This window comes from Daktulosphaira vitifoliae, unplaced genomic scaffold (genome assembly GCF_025091365.1).
Source record: "Daktulosphaira vitifoliae isolate Bord-2020 unplaced genomic scaffold, ASM2509136v1 Scaffold_2, whole genome shotgun sequence".
In the NCBI taxonomy this organism is placed as follows: Eukaryota; Metazoa; Arthropoda; class Insecta; order Hemiptera; family Phylloxeridae; genus Daktulosphaira; species Daktulosphaira vitifoliae.
The window spans coordinates 18,663,420-18,678,251 of record NW_026099573.1 but is presented as its reverse complement, the minus strand read 5'-3'; the positions used below and the strand labels follow the sequence as shown (position 1 = coordinate 18,678,251).

Here is a 14,832-nt window from a genome sequence, read left to right as displayed (position 1 = left end):
GAAAAAAAAATTTCGGACTTTATTTTATCTTCACGGTGAAAATGGCTACCGAATGCTATTATTGTGTGAAAATTCTCGATTTTATTTTTTACATTTTTAACTTTATAATGCTATGACATATTGAAAAGTGTATGGATCAACATTATTTTTTTATGAGAAATAATATTTTTTAATAATCCCTTTTTCATTCTACATACTTTATCTTAATTAGGATATTAATAATGAACTAGCAGATCATGTAGCTTTTGGAATAGTCCACCAATTTTTTAAAATTAAACAGTATCTAAAGATTTACATCGAAGCGTTTTTTTTTATAGTGATTTTAATCACTGTCAGATATCATTATACTTGATCCATCTATACGACGTCACCACTGTGCCGCGTCCCCCCTGTGTTGGGTTTTTTATTTATTTTTATTTATTAATAATATATATATATATATATTATAATTAAAACGTAATTTTAAAATTAAAATTTTAATAATATGGGAGGAGTAAGACAGAGTATATAGAGTATGAGTTTGACAAAGGAAACCACGAAGTAGGTGAAATGAGTAGATCAGTGAAAATAAGCAAGGTCGTGATAGGAGAAGTGGAAAATTTTAAGTATTTGTGCAAAAGAGCGGTGGTATTGACGAGAATATATGATACAGGATTAAGTGCGAGTGGTTGAGTAAAGAGAAGTATCTGGTGGGTATACGATAAAATAATTTCAATGAAGCAAAAAGGTAAGTTATATAAGACTGTTGATCAACTATGATATATGGTTCAGAGTTTTGGAAGGTTGACAAAAAATTAGAGCAGAGAACAAGTAGCAGAGATGAAAATACTTAGAATGTTGAGTGGAGCAACTAGAGAAGATAGGATAAGGAACAAACATATATATGGTAGTATAGGTGTAGCGTCAATCATGGATAAAATGAGAGAAAATAGATTTAAATGGTTCGGTCATTTTACAAGAAGAGAGGAATCGGAAGCTGTTAGAACAATTAAAAAGAAGAAAAACTATTGGAAATAATTTAAAATAACACAATATTATACTCTTATCTTTCTTAATTTTGAATAATATCAATTCTTATATAGTATTACATGCTAATGAAATTTTTTTATTGATGTATCATATTCTAATATTACATAAATCTTAATTTACTTTCTTTTATTTGTAATTTTTATATTGAATAATGTATCCTATAACTTTATAACACAATTTTTTTAATATCGTCTATACTAAAGATAGTGTTAAAAATGAAATATTATCATATTATTTTAATAACTTCTACGACACCAGTATATTTATTATATTTTACTATTGTCCCTTTTTAACTTTTACTCATTTTGATAATTAAATATTTATTATATATTTATTCTGATGATTCTGATGTAATACTTTTTTTGTAAAACACATCCGGCGTAGCCGGTTACTCCTACTAGAATCTATAATCTATCCATAATGACGGTCCACAAAGGATCTAATTGGGCCTTGGGCTCTTGAGAGCAGTCGGGTCCCAGCAATGAATTCTGTATAATTACATTAAATTGGTTGTCCAAAAAAAACTACTTGGCGTTTGTATATATACGAAATATACCATAACAAGAAGTATACCATAACAAAGATCATTATCGTCTTTAATATACCCTATTAATATTTTATTAGGATCAGTATTAAAAAAAAAAAGAAATTATCATAATTTAATAATGTCATATTTTAAATATTTTAAAAATTTTTATAACTACAGTGTATTTCAATTTTCAGCAACGATAAGTGCAACTAGATTCAGAAATCAGTTTATTTTGATGTATAAACGAAAAATATTGATACGCTGAATAAAGCTGAATATTATTATGTAATGTCATAAAACACATAATGGTAAATCATATACCTTCTCAGATTCGCACCAAAGCTAAAAGTAAAAAAAGAAATTTTCAAAAGTATTACTGAGAATATTCTTAAAAAATGTTATTATATATGTGATTTTACATAAATAAACATTGTGTAAATGAAAGAAATTATTAAAAACAAATATACTTTTTTGTTGTAGTCTCGCACATTAACATTATTAAATAGACATAGAATAATATACCTTAGAAAAAATATCAATAGAAATAAAATGTAGAATGGCATAATAGTTCTTACAATTACATAGCTAAACCACCACTGACTATAATGGACCTAAAAATGAGAGGCTATGCCTTAGCGTAGTCCTATATCACTTTGACAAAGCACATTCTTGTTACCTGACAAATATACTTTATACGACGAAGTTAACTTATAGGTTTTTAACACACCATTTAATGTTCATATTTTTGTTTTATGGAATCACAAATAGAGTTAATGAAAAAACTTTTATAAATAACAATCGATTTTGAAATAAATAAATCGTAATTCTTTATTTTGTATTTTTTGTGCTTATAGACTCATACCACCAACATATGACTCATCTAAAGATCTCGGAATCTATGTTATAAATACACTATTTAAGGAGATATATTGGCAATCGTTATATCATACGAAAATTCGGTTGAACAGTCAAACTAAAGATATAAATGAAATACAACATGATGAAGTAAATGAAATCAATTTTCACAGCAAAAAACAAGACGTTGCACATATGTTGAAGTGTAGATTTAGTGCAGTATTAAATAACATTACTGTTTCATTAACTGCTATGCAACATTTATGTATGATAGAAAATGCAAATAAAAGCTACGGATCTTTAATTTTTTGTACAAATGCATTGAAAAGTACATTTCCATCAGCTACAATCATGTTAAATTCTTTACTCGCAATTCTTGCATTGTTGAAAAAAGCATTCATATGGGATTATGAGGTAACATCTCTATCGTGTTTAAAACAAGTTTCAAAAATTACATCAGCATATGTGCAGGCAATGAAAAACCAATATAATTTTTCATTCAAAATGGATCATATATTAAAAGGAATAAGATATTTTGAAAAAGTGTATAAAACTCTATCTAGTTTATCTAGTACATTTTCAAATACTAAAATCTATCAATTTCTTGTGAACAATTGCGATTTTGACATACCAATTTTAAATGATTTGGAATTAATAGATTCATTTAAAATTAAACCAAAACATCATATTGATAATCTAGGTTCTGATACCCTAGATCCTGATACCCTAGATCTTGAAACCTTAGATCCTGAAACCTTAGATTCTAATAAATTTGTATTTCTTAAAATAAGTTCACATTTAAAACAAATTTGTGAAGATTTTGTTAAAACTGATTACGATTTAGGTTTTAGTAAATTAGTAAACCAATATATTATACAATAAAATTTAAATAATTATCACATTTTTAATTTCCCTAATTTTACGTTTCTATAGAACCCTCATTATTTTTTTAATTATATTAAAATCTTATAGATTGTTAATTATAATTTTCAATTTTTATAAACGACTCACATTTTTTTCACTCATCATTTAAATAAAAAAATTTTAAATTAAGTTTTACACAACTGTTAAAAATCAATTATGTGGAATTTCTTTTATTTCATGTTAAGCTGATTATAGAAAAATATATCAATAAATACAAAAATCAAGTATCAGATACAAATACACAAAAAATTGTTCTTAATTTGACACTTTTATTTTTTAAATACAGAAAATATAAATATTTGGTGTTAAAAATCTGAATTTAATTTGTGTAATTTTATGAAAAAAAAATTTGTATTATATAAATTAAAATATTTTTATTTAAAACATCTTTTCTTAATATATATTAGACAAATTATGTTTTAATTGATTAAAATTCGATATTTAGTATTTATTATTCATATTAATTGATCAATTGATATCAATATATCATTGATATCAATTAATGAAAAGCACATTAATTATTGGTTTATTTTTTTTATTAACTGATCTAGTTCAATTAATTATAGGCAAATTATTTTATATATAATTATATATATATATATATATATATATTTATATATTAATACATGATAAATATATTGTATAAAAATTTTATCTACAAATAACGAAAATCGAACTTTCTAATTTCATTTTTATTTAATATTTTTCCTAGCATTTCTTTAATTCGATTAATACATAAAATTTTTAAATTATTTTATTCGTGGTGTGTTCATTTCGCTATTGCAGTAGTATAAAGAATATTTATTTATTTATTCAGCTAAAGTTATAACCTTATGCTGTAAAACATCAATAATATATATTGTTATAATAAAAAATGCATATGTGAGATTTAAAACAAACACATGTATTCATTTAAATCATTATTATTTCCAAAATATGTGAGGCTATTTGACTAATATAGAGTAATCTTTGTATCATAGCTCACTTAATTACTCACAAAATATAAATAATTCAAATAAAAATTATTTCGATTAAATATTGTTGATATAATGCTATTTATGTTCATCCCTTATGTCTTTTAAGAGTTTCAAGTTTGTTTTTTCAAATGGGAACACATATTTTTGATTTTAGTCAAATGTCTGAGGTTCTTTTTAAATATTAAATGTTGTTTGAATTTTTAATATAATTTCATTCGTTTATTAGATATAAATTTTTACAGTTTCAAATTTTTTAGTTAATATAATAGATAAAAATAATATAAACGAATGAAATTATATTATAATATATATAATAATATACAGGGTGATACATTAAGGATAAGACAATCGTCATCACTGTGTATATAATGAACCTTTCCTTAAAAAATTTGCAAACACTACTATAGTTCTTTAAATTCAAAAGATAATGTTTCATAAAACGTCAACTTGACACATTTTATTGTTCAACTTTTAGCAAAACAATTTCACTCTTAATATATCAAAATGAATTCATTCGACTGTCATTGTATTGTGAATAACAATAACGGAATTATGTATTATTTAAGTTTTTTAGTGATACTATAAAATGTTAAAAATTGATTTCTTTAAAATACTTTCTATCTAAGAAAAGGCAGAGTTTAAAAAAAAACACAGCATAGTGTGTTCGCGGCATAGTTGATGCTGGACATAGTTTGTGGGACAGGTTGATAATGATGATATCTAACAGTCATTAAGACCGCTGTCATTATAAAACACCAATAGGTTAGGCTATATAAAAATAAGCTGCTTTTAGCACATTGTATGTTATCATTTAAAAAATGAAATTACCACCTATACCTTATAAGATATAGGTATATAGTGAACATAAAAATACGTCATGGTTGACGAATGGAAAGATTTGTATCTAAAATTAATTAAAAAACAATTTCTCTATGTTATTTTTATTTTTCAATTAATTTAGTGTTTCACGGCGATAAAAGAATGAATCACATGACACAGTACCGTTTATCCTCAGCCACATTTCACGTTATCAATCTAAATGCCTTATTATGAAATTGGTTTCTGTGATACCTTGGGCCGCGAGTTCTAATCCCTCATATAGTGCCCATTTTTTCAAACGATTTCCATTACACTTGTGATAACCGTCTGTCAATTCCGACTTGATACACATTGTATATTTGTTTATAGTAAGTTAAAACACATTTATTCGTTTGACTCTACTGAAATAATTAAAATTACTTATATGCGTCACTATTTTAAAAAAAAATTGTTTTTCATGCTGAAACATTCTTTTATTTTTCAATTTGATTTTTATGTGGCAATTCACTGCGTTAGTTCACCAAATTTAAAAATAAAAAATACAACCTATTAATAATTGAACTGACAAAAAATAAAATAATTAAAATTAATAAATCGAAATTTAAAATTGTGGCTAAAATTTTTTTTAATACAATTTTTGTTTTATTAAAACGGACCGATTTTTATTTTATTTAAGCTTTTAAATACTTGATGTGTAATAATTCAAAAATAAAAATTAAACCCTTAAAACTTTATAAGTTATCTTAATGGTTTATTACACGATAGATATGTTTATAATTTGAAAACATGGATTTTATGTCATTTTATGCTCATTTTATGTCTAATGACATATAACAATATTTTAGTGATCCAACATTAATTCTGTGTGTTAAATGCACTGAATATAACATTATTATTTACTAAAAAAATAAACTTAAATTAAAAGATTCATAAGAACAACATTCACTTTAAAATTTCTAAGGGTAATTTAATTTATAACAGCCCAACACAGTGGGGACGTGGTATTGTTGGGCCAAGTATAGATGATATCTGACAGCGATTAAAATCATTATTATAAAAAACGCTTCGATGCAAATCTATAGATAAAATTTAATTTTAAGAAATTGATTGATTATTCTAAAAGCAAAACTTACTCCTATTTCTATCATTATTCCTAATTAGTAGTCGATTTATAAAAATAATTTATGAATAAATATCTATTAAAGATATTCAACGCAGTATGAAATTGATATTTAATAATTTAGTATTGTAATTTTTTTGGAAAATTTATAAATAATTATAAAGTAGTTATTACTTTTATAGAAAACGTGTATAAAAAATTGAATGACTTGACCCAGAACTTTTTAGGTAATAATTTGTTCTTAATTATGAATAAATGGTCTGCTAAACATTTTCATCAGAGTAAAAAAGATACTTTTATTATTCAATTTTTCGTGCTAATTTCAAATCAACAATTATATGTCTTTTATCACCAATAATTTTTGATATTATTACTAATTAGTTAAAAACTATAGGATATAACTATAAGGAAAACAGTTTTGAATATTCCAATTGTATCATCTATTTGAACACCAAGAATTACATAAAAATTATTTCTCCCATTTAAGGGGAACGAGGGAAATTTTTTCAACTTGGTAGGGTAATGTCTTCGACTAGATATGATTTATGATCTTTTGACGTATTGTTGATCAAAATCGATTCACTGAGGGCTGGGATTGAGTGGTAACAGACACAAAAAAAAAACGAAAGAGATGAAGACTCAAACTTAGTTTTGAGAAATTGTTTTTAAATTACTAAAATTGAGTTGATTTGTTAAGTTTTCGGCGATAATATGTTGAATCAATTCATAAAAAAAAAGAAGGAAAAATTCTCATTCTGGTAAAATCAAAGCATTTTCAAGTTGTATCTAAATTAAAAAAATTTTCTCATTGCCATTGTCTTAATGTTAAATTATATTTGGCGAGATGATCAAGTACGAATAGACCGACTATTAGTTATATTTAGAATGTCAGTGATTTTTTTTTTTATTATAATCTTAATTTTTTATTAATAATATAATTAGAATTTTGTAATTATTATTTGTGTCTGAATTTTTTGAACAAATTGTAAAAGGCGAAAACGTGGATGATGTTGAAGAAAGCATTTGAGGATAGGACAGAGTCTGGATATCTGTCGTCAGAAAATGTTAATATATACAACGAGTTGTAATCCAACCACCACATTGTTGTCCAAAATCGGCAGAAAACGTCGACTAATGAACGTCATATCACATTAAGCGAGTAATAAAAGAAAACAAAAAGGTACTTAGAAATCGTCGGTTGAGACTATTAGAGACATGGCCGATGATTTGTGCATATCATTTGGGTCATTTGCGATTCCAAAAATTTTTTTCGAAAAAGATCGTCTGCAAAACAAAGTTCTTTGAAAATCAGGACGTAATGAAACGCATCACAACCGAATACGAGACTCGGACTAGAGTTACGACTACTGTAGTTACGACTCGAGTATTTACGACTACTGACACAACCAATCAATCAAGCGAACATCGCGTCAGAGGCGACTTGAAACCTATAAACTACGTCAAGGTCATATTCCAACTATAACTAGTCAAGGCCTTTTTCCGATTATCGTGACGTAATACATTCTGAAGTCCTTTTGCCGGTCCCCTAAACGAACAATGTTATTTAAGTGTTGTGTATCGTAGACGTGACAAACTGTTGGCAAAATTGATAGCCGAAGTTATTAGTTAAAATTATTTTTGTTTTGTTTTTTTCCTAAAATCGCATTGATTACACACGGTTTTTGTTTCGTCTTTATTTACGATAAAAATGTTATTATTAACATAATTCGACCGAGAAAATGTTAGTCGAAAGCCAAACTATCGTTGAGGATTATGTTTTTACCGCTCCGTTCTATTATTAACTATTGAAAATGGACTTTGGCCCTCTACTTTCGCTCTCTCGTTCGCTCCCCTTCGAATAAAGTACACACACACAAGTTATACAAAAAATATATAATTAAAATAAAAAAATAATAATAATTACATGTGATTTGAACCAAAAAATGAATATCGTTTCGAAAAAAAAGTGTATTCGCTGACAAACAAAAGAATAAAAATTAACCGATGAAATTTCTAACAGTTTCGTATTTTAGAACTCTCCGCAACGTCGTCGTCGTTATTGTTATTTGATTTTTAATCAACTTTCTCCAAAAAAATCAATTGATGAAAACATTTTTCATTATTTCGTTTGCCAATCGACTGATTTCTGGATTGGAATTATTTCTTAATTTTTTTATTGTCGCGAGACCTGCAAATTTTAACGGTGTGAGACGTTATGTTTGGTCGGGTGATACCGTGAAATCGTGTTTATTAAACACACAGCGACTAAAAATGGAAAATCACGGTACCTTTACAGTTTTCTATTTCCGAACACAATTCTTCTTTTTCGGGCATCACCGTCATTATCACGTTCAAAAGGCCTACCAATACCATATGGACCAATTCACCGTCGTCGCACGTTAGTAACTCGCACAGAGGTTCGACCGCTCCCGCCTGTATGGCCGCTAATTTTTGTTCGACGGTACCATTTATAGTCAAATGCAGAACACACCAGACCGCTTCTTTTCGGGTGTCGTACGTTCTCTGAAAATTGGGATGTCGACGTGCCAATTACTCGTGGAGTTTAAACGATAATGAAGAAAAGGAGGAGGATGTTGATGTGGATTAGGAGAAGAGGAGTTGAAAACGCTTACTATTTGTAAACAAGTTATTATTGTCGGTAACAGATCGGAATCTATAACGGCTTGGATTTGTTGCGGTGTTCCAGCCATGACATTCGACAAAAACCAAATGGCTTCCTTGAAAAATATTTAAACAACTTGTGTGATTATCGAAATCGGTTGTGTAATCGTAGAGTACGTCATTTCTGACGGTATTTACTTTGCATGTTTTCGCGGACGACATGACGTCCGGCAAAACGGTCAGCGCACCGCCATCGATGAGCGTCTGAGCTTGTTCATTGGTTCCCGTTCCGATGTTACCGACTACTCTCATGGCCGCCGCCCGCACCTGAAACACACATACCGCCAAATATACTCAAATAATGTTATTTTTCTTTTAATTACAAAAATCGTTTTTACCTCGGGTTCTGAATCTGCCAAAAAGGAAACAAACTTGGACACGAGTCCGCTGTCGAGGAATCGGTCGATGTGTTCATGTCCGCAATCGACTAAATAACTCACGCCCCACAGAACGTCGATTATGACCTATTATTCAAACATATCGACCGTATAATAATAATAATATAATAACGATATAATAATCGTCGAGCCGTACCGACGCGTTGCGCGTTAACGGGGCACGTCGACCGGCCGTCGTCATCGTGTACATAAGCGACGACGAACACAGTAAATGATTTTTACAAGAAATGCCTAGTGAAAGTAATAAACAAAAATTTTACTCGCGAATCCGCGTTGTGCAACAGAATACTAAAGGCCGGGATTAGTTCATCGATAACGCTCAGGTCTAGCGGAGGCTCAGTTTGACGACACATATTCAACAAAGTCCACGATATATGACGCATAAACGGTGGCGGCACTCTTCTATCGATAAAATGAATCAGTTTTGGTAAAAAATTCAAACCGATCAGATAATCCCGAAGAATGGAGCCGTCTCCGATTATATTTCCTGCCATAAAATCAAACGTTTATATTAAATATATATATATGGTGTGATTTTTCTGAACTACACAAAAATAATGCAACTAATCGTTATCTGATTTTTTTTAACGTTAACGGTTATTAAATAACAAGTTTTGTTGTTGACAAGCTGCTTTACACAGAAAATTTATTTTCCGCTAACGTCCCTGTATACCGCCTTAAACTCGTTCAAACTTTCGATTCTTCTAAAAGCTATGCAACACATTGTCGCATGACCTTAATGATTACCAATTGTAACCTACAGTTCGATGCAATGGTTAGGAGAGGTTGATTTTCTTTTAGAATTGCACATTAATACGAATCGCCGCTGATATAAACAGTAAAAAACACAATTGAAAATTGTGAAAAAATAAACGGTCGGTTAAGAGAATATATCAAAGTTGTTACTACTACTATTGTTGTTAGTCATTTTATTTTATATCGATTATTATAAATCGATATCGACGCAAGACAACAGGGTCGTTAGTCGGTATATATGCACACGTGAAATACACGTTAGTATTTGTTCATCGATTCATAACTGTTGATCGTAATACAAGACGAGACTCACCTATGGCCCACACGACTTGTTCGCATACTTTATAGTTTCCAACAAGCAGTAAATTCAAAAACAACGGAACGGCTCCTGCCGAAACGACAGTTTGTGTCTGAAGAGACGAACCACCGCAAATGTTGGTCAAAACCCAAGCCGCTTCGAACTGTAGTGTATAGCTGTAAAAAGAAAATAATTTTCTTTTAGAAAAACGCAATTATTTTCATTTTCCGGTAATCTTAAGAATTTCTTTTGCATTTAATGTTTCCACTGTCGAACCTCTCCACCTACAATTGTAAAAATTAATCTTGGCTACAGTGCTCGGCTACCGACAAAATGTTGGCGTCTGAAATTTACGACGGGATTCCTCAATCTCGAATTTCAATAGCCAATAGTCGAATAGACGGATCATTACGGAACAACAACGGTCGGCTAATAGTCAAAACGGACAATTTGGAGGAGAAGAATACATTTTCAAAATTGTTTGTAAATCGCACGCTAAAAATATGGTAGAGCTCGATTCTAGGAAATATGGAAAAGGACACACACCAACACAACGCGCTCGCCCCGTGTCATCGATGTGTGTCTTCGCGTAAATGTAGCTCACCTGCTGCGGTACTCTAGACACCGAACCACGTGCGGCAACACTCCGCTGTTGACGACTTCATCTATAGGCGGTTCACGGCCCACCGACAGCAGTTTCCTAATCAGTTGAACGGCCTTCAACTTCCGTTCGGGAACTCTGCTCGAAATCTCCTTGTAGCAACAACGCAGTGTCAATTGCAGTTTTACGGATTCCGATATGTCCCGCAATCCTAAAAATACATTCAAAAAACTAGTGTTGTTTCAAAATAACGGGCTTGCGGCTCCCGCCCCATTCAGTTACCGTTAAACGGATACACCACGTCAGAAACGACAATCCTCTTTCGGATTTTTTTATCTTTCTTGCTACGTGTATAACGAACCATTTTTTTCAACTTCATGGTATTTTTTTTTGTTTTTTTTTTGCTTTTTGACGCACGTCGAAAACAAACAGAACACGAACAAACCGATTAGCAAATGAAAAAGGCGCGTACACAATGTAAGAGATCGTATAAAAAGTCACTTAAAAATTCATTAGTCTTACTTTACAAAAAAATAACAACACTATTTATCCTACGCGATAGACGAGTATTGTAGCCAGAATAAATTTTTTTTTTTACTCGATTCTCATTGGCACTACGATCGTCAAGGTATAACAACGAGTTGGACGAGAAAAAAACTACCGTTCAGGGGTGGGATAGTAACCGTGAGTTCGGCTGGTTATTTATAGCATAAAATTCGAGTATATGAGTGTGCAATTAGCCTAACCCCAAAGCTGGTCAAGATAACCTAAAATATGAAAACACCTGGGGACGATATGTTTTGTTTTCGCTCGATTTAATCGATTAGAAATATCAAGTTTAACACACGCGTACGTGCAATTCGAATAGAATGTTCGAGAGATTAAACTTTCATTACTTTTCTGTCGTTATGGAAACAACAAAAAACAATGACGTTTGATATCGTGTAATAAATGTAGATAAATTGAAACTCTCACAAAATTCAAAAAATGTTTGATTTTTTTCTAAACAAAAGTTTGTGCAAATAAGCTTGTTAACAATATAAAAAGTTTAGTTTGTTTTTTATGAAAATAAAACAATAATCGTGTTCGATTATCATGAAAAATGTATTAATAAATCACATCCAAAAGATTGCATTTATAACAACAAATTTTTCCTATGATTTAACTTAGTATTCCACAACGGTCAAATTTTACATACCGTCTCGTTTTACACAAGCACAGATCCAGAAAATTAGTTTGAGACGATGGTAAGACAGTCATATCATAAAATATGATTGAATGATCTTTTTTTTGCGTATAAATAATAAATGATTTGTAAAAAAGAGAGTCATAATTTTTGGTTGCGTTAGTTAACTAGTTATAATGGGTATAAAAAATAATTTCACTTTAAAATATATATAAATTTGGTTAAAAAAATGTGTACGTCGTTTTTATTTTACTCAAGCTAAAACGAATAAAAAAAAATGTTAACTAAAGAGTAAAAAAAACTGAAATTTTCAATTCTAATGGATCATATAAAATGTATTGATATTGATACATTAAGATGGTGTAAATTATCACGTCTAGCAGTCGATATGTGCACACAATTTATATCCACTCCGACATTTTTTGTAACTAAATCAGTAAATTATTGTTGTCCATATTTGTTAAAATTCACACGAAAAATAATTCTATGAATAATGTACTTAAACGTTTTAAAAAATGATTAAGCCTCAGAAAGTGTATTTAATTAGACAGTTGTTCGCTTTACTACTTCTTTAGTTCGGAGAAGTCCAATAGATTCATCGCAATAGACTCAAACACACCAATTTGTTTTAAATTATTAACCGAAGACAATATTATTTAGTTCCTGTTATTATTTATTATTATTTAAATTTTTAATTGTTAGATATTTAGTGTCATGGCAAAAAGAATATAATTATGTATACAGTACGTTCAGTAAGTAAGGAATCAAGTTAATTGCTACAAACAATAAGAACATTAGAAATCCGTTTCCTTACTTACTGAACACTTTATATATAGAGTATTTGAATAATTTTACTTGTTCGTGACGACTATAGTATTTCCATAAAAACGTAAATGTTTGAAAAATTTTTTAGCAACACATTTCTTATGTAACACTAAGTTAATACAATAATTAATATTTTTATTTGTATTATATAATTTTTCTAGCTTCACAAACTAGAAAAATACTTTTAAAAAGAGTAACGAAATAATTGAACTTAATATTACGAATTAAATCACCTACTAAAATAATTAGGCATCTGGTTTAGTTCTTTTAACACTGTTAAAAGAACAAAAATTATTGAATTTTGAAAATAAACTGGCTTGTAAAAAAATTACAGATGAATGTTGTAAATATCACATTAGGTCTAGCTCCTAATCAATAGCTGGTATTAAATATCGCTACATAACTCAATTTCAAATTCTATATTTTTATTAACTCATAGTTGTAGTATGATTATTATACATTTTCAATGAAAAAAATGTTTTGAAAGTGACATTTTTTTACAATAGCCTAGTTTTGAGAAAATATTTTTAAATTCCTAAAATTGAGTTTCTTTATTAAGTTTTCGGCGCTAAAAAGTTCAACCAGTTTAAACATGTTATCTTTGTCATATAGACCAACAAATTTAGGCTATTAAGAACTGAGAATTTTTATGGACAGCTCTAAAAAAAGAGAGCATTATTTCTCTTTTTCGTTAAAGTAAAATCAATTCGTTCTCAGCATTGTATCGAAACTAAACAAATTTTCTCGTTGCCATTGTCTTAATGTTACATTACATTTGGCGAGTTGATCAAGTACGAATAGGCCGACAAGTAGTTATATTTAATATACCGCCAAATGAGTTGAGCCGATACTGATATAGCGATTCATAGGTCATGCTATGTGGCGCAGTCCAGCTGTAAATACCTAAAATAACTAATTCGAAATGAATAGATAGCGCTGCCTTAGATATTTAAAATACTTTTTTCAATTATATGTGTTTAAATGTATCAAAATATATTTGCATTAGCAAGATGAAACAAGATATTACGAAACTCAAACACATATTTATTCAATCAAATGTCATTTAATTTTACATATATGTTCTAAACCAGTAATGTTATCCTAAACAGTTTTATTTTGTTCAATAATATATATTTTTATTAATAACAATATTAATATATAATATTAAATTGCTGTACTTGTAAATTTAGAAGTAAATGTATTTTCCAAATACCCCAAGATGAAATTTGAAGAGCTCTTAAATGCCAAGAGTGTGTGGACAAACTTAGATATCGCCTGGTGATGTCTGCGGCATTCATTTTGTTAGATGTGAATGAGTGGATAGTGGAAGAAAACATCAAGGAGACGCTGACTACTATCAACTCGACTGAGAGGGACGTCGCGTAACCGGCTCAGTTGTAGTCCGGCTGTATGGGAGTGATAAGAGGCGACACGCACGATGTGGAGTGCCTATTGGGGGTACTGCACCGTTGGTCGTGCTGATTCGACTTTGCGTGAGATGGACCACACGCAGGGTCCGAGTCTTGAAGGACAAAGAGCACGCTGTTGCAGGTGCCTTGAACGAGGCCATGTACAGATGGATTGAGGAGTTCCGACCGAATAGATGCATGCTTCGTAAGCAGAGGAGTTTTATTGCAACGTTAGTCGCTCTAAAGTAACGCCTCGCGGCAATTCTAGGGCGGCCAACAGTAAGACATCCATGAAAAAAAAAACAAATATAACTAATTGTTTTAAGAATTTTTATTTATATCAGAAAATTCTATCAAATAGCAATGTTATACGTTTTAATGTAATTATAAAAATAATCGTATTGTTAAATAAATTAAACGGGAT

General features: G+C 29.6%; 3 protein-coding genes across 3 annotated transcripts in view; 1 reads left to right on the top strand and 2 right to left on the bottom strand.

Moving 5' to 3' along the window:
• LOC126899402 (uncharacterized) overlaps window positions 1–3,478 on the top strand; it is a 6,483-nt gene extending 3,005 nt beyond the window's left edge. Inside the window, exon 2 of the mRNA XM_050674337.1 lies at window positions 2,413–3,478. Within this exon, the coding sequence (XP_050530294.1) occupies window positions 2,413–3,295 (883 nt within the window). The 3' untranslated portion in view covers window positions 3,296–3,478. The remainder of the gene's footprint in view (window positions 1–2,412) is intronic.
• LOC126899413 (uncharacterized) overlaps window positions 1–4,522 on the bottom strand; it is a 34,432-nt gene extending 29,910 nt beyond the window's left edge. Inside the window, exon 1 of the mRNA XM_050674365.1 lies at window positions 4,514–4,522. The gene's annotated coding sequence lies outside the window, so the exon portion shown is untranslated. The remainder of the gene's footprint in view (window positions 1–4,513) is intronic.
• Window positions 4,523–7,891: 3,369 nt separating this feature from the next.
• Window positions 7,892–11,385, bottom strand: LOC126899412 (importin subunit alpha-3-like). Its single transcript, XM_050674352.1, has 9 exons — window positions 11,271–11,385; window positions 10,992–11,199; window positions 10,403–10,563; window positions 9,594–9,820; window positions 9,274–9,399; window positions 9,074–9,202; window positions 8,887–8,991; window positions 8,542–8,776; window positions 7,892–8,441 (listed from the first exon to the last, which is right to left on the bottom strand). Exons 1-9 carry the CDS (start codon window positions 11,365–11,367, stop codon window positions 8,350–8,352), a joined length of 1,380 nt encoding a protein of 459 aa, XP_050530309.1. The 5' UTR covers window positions 11,368–11,385; the 3' UTR covers window positions 7,892–8,349.
• Window positions 11,386–14,832: the final 3,447 nt, after the last annotated feature.

Bases quoted from the DNA above. Each gene is read 5' to 3' on its own strand.
- LOC126899412 (XM_050674352.1), bottom strand. From the start codon at position 11,367: ATGAAGTTGAAAAAAATGGTTCGTTATACACGTAGCAAGAAAGATAAA. The intron at 9,821-10,402 runs GTGAGTCTCGTC...ATTTTATGGCAG, and splicing joins ACAAGTCGTGTGGGCCATAG to GAAATATAATCGGAGACGGC. The intron at 9,400-9,593 runs GTAAAATTTTTG...TTTGAATAATAG, and splicing joins TGCACAACGCGGATTCGCGA to GTCATAATCGACGTTCTGTG.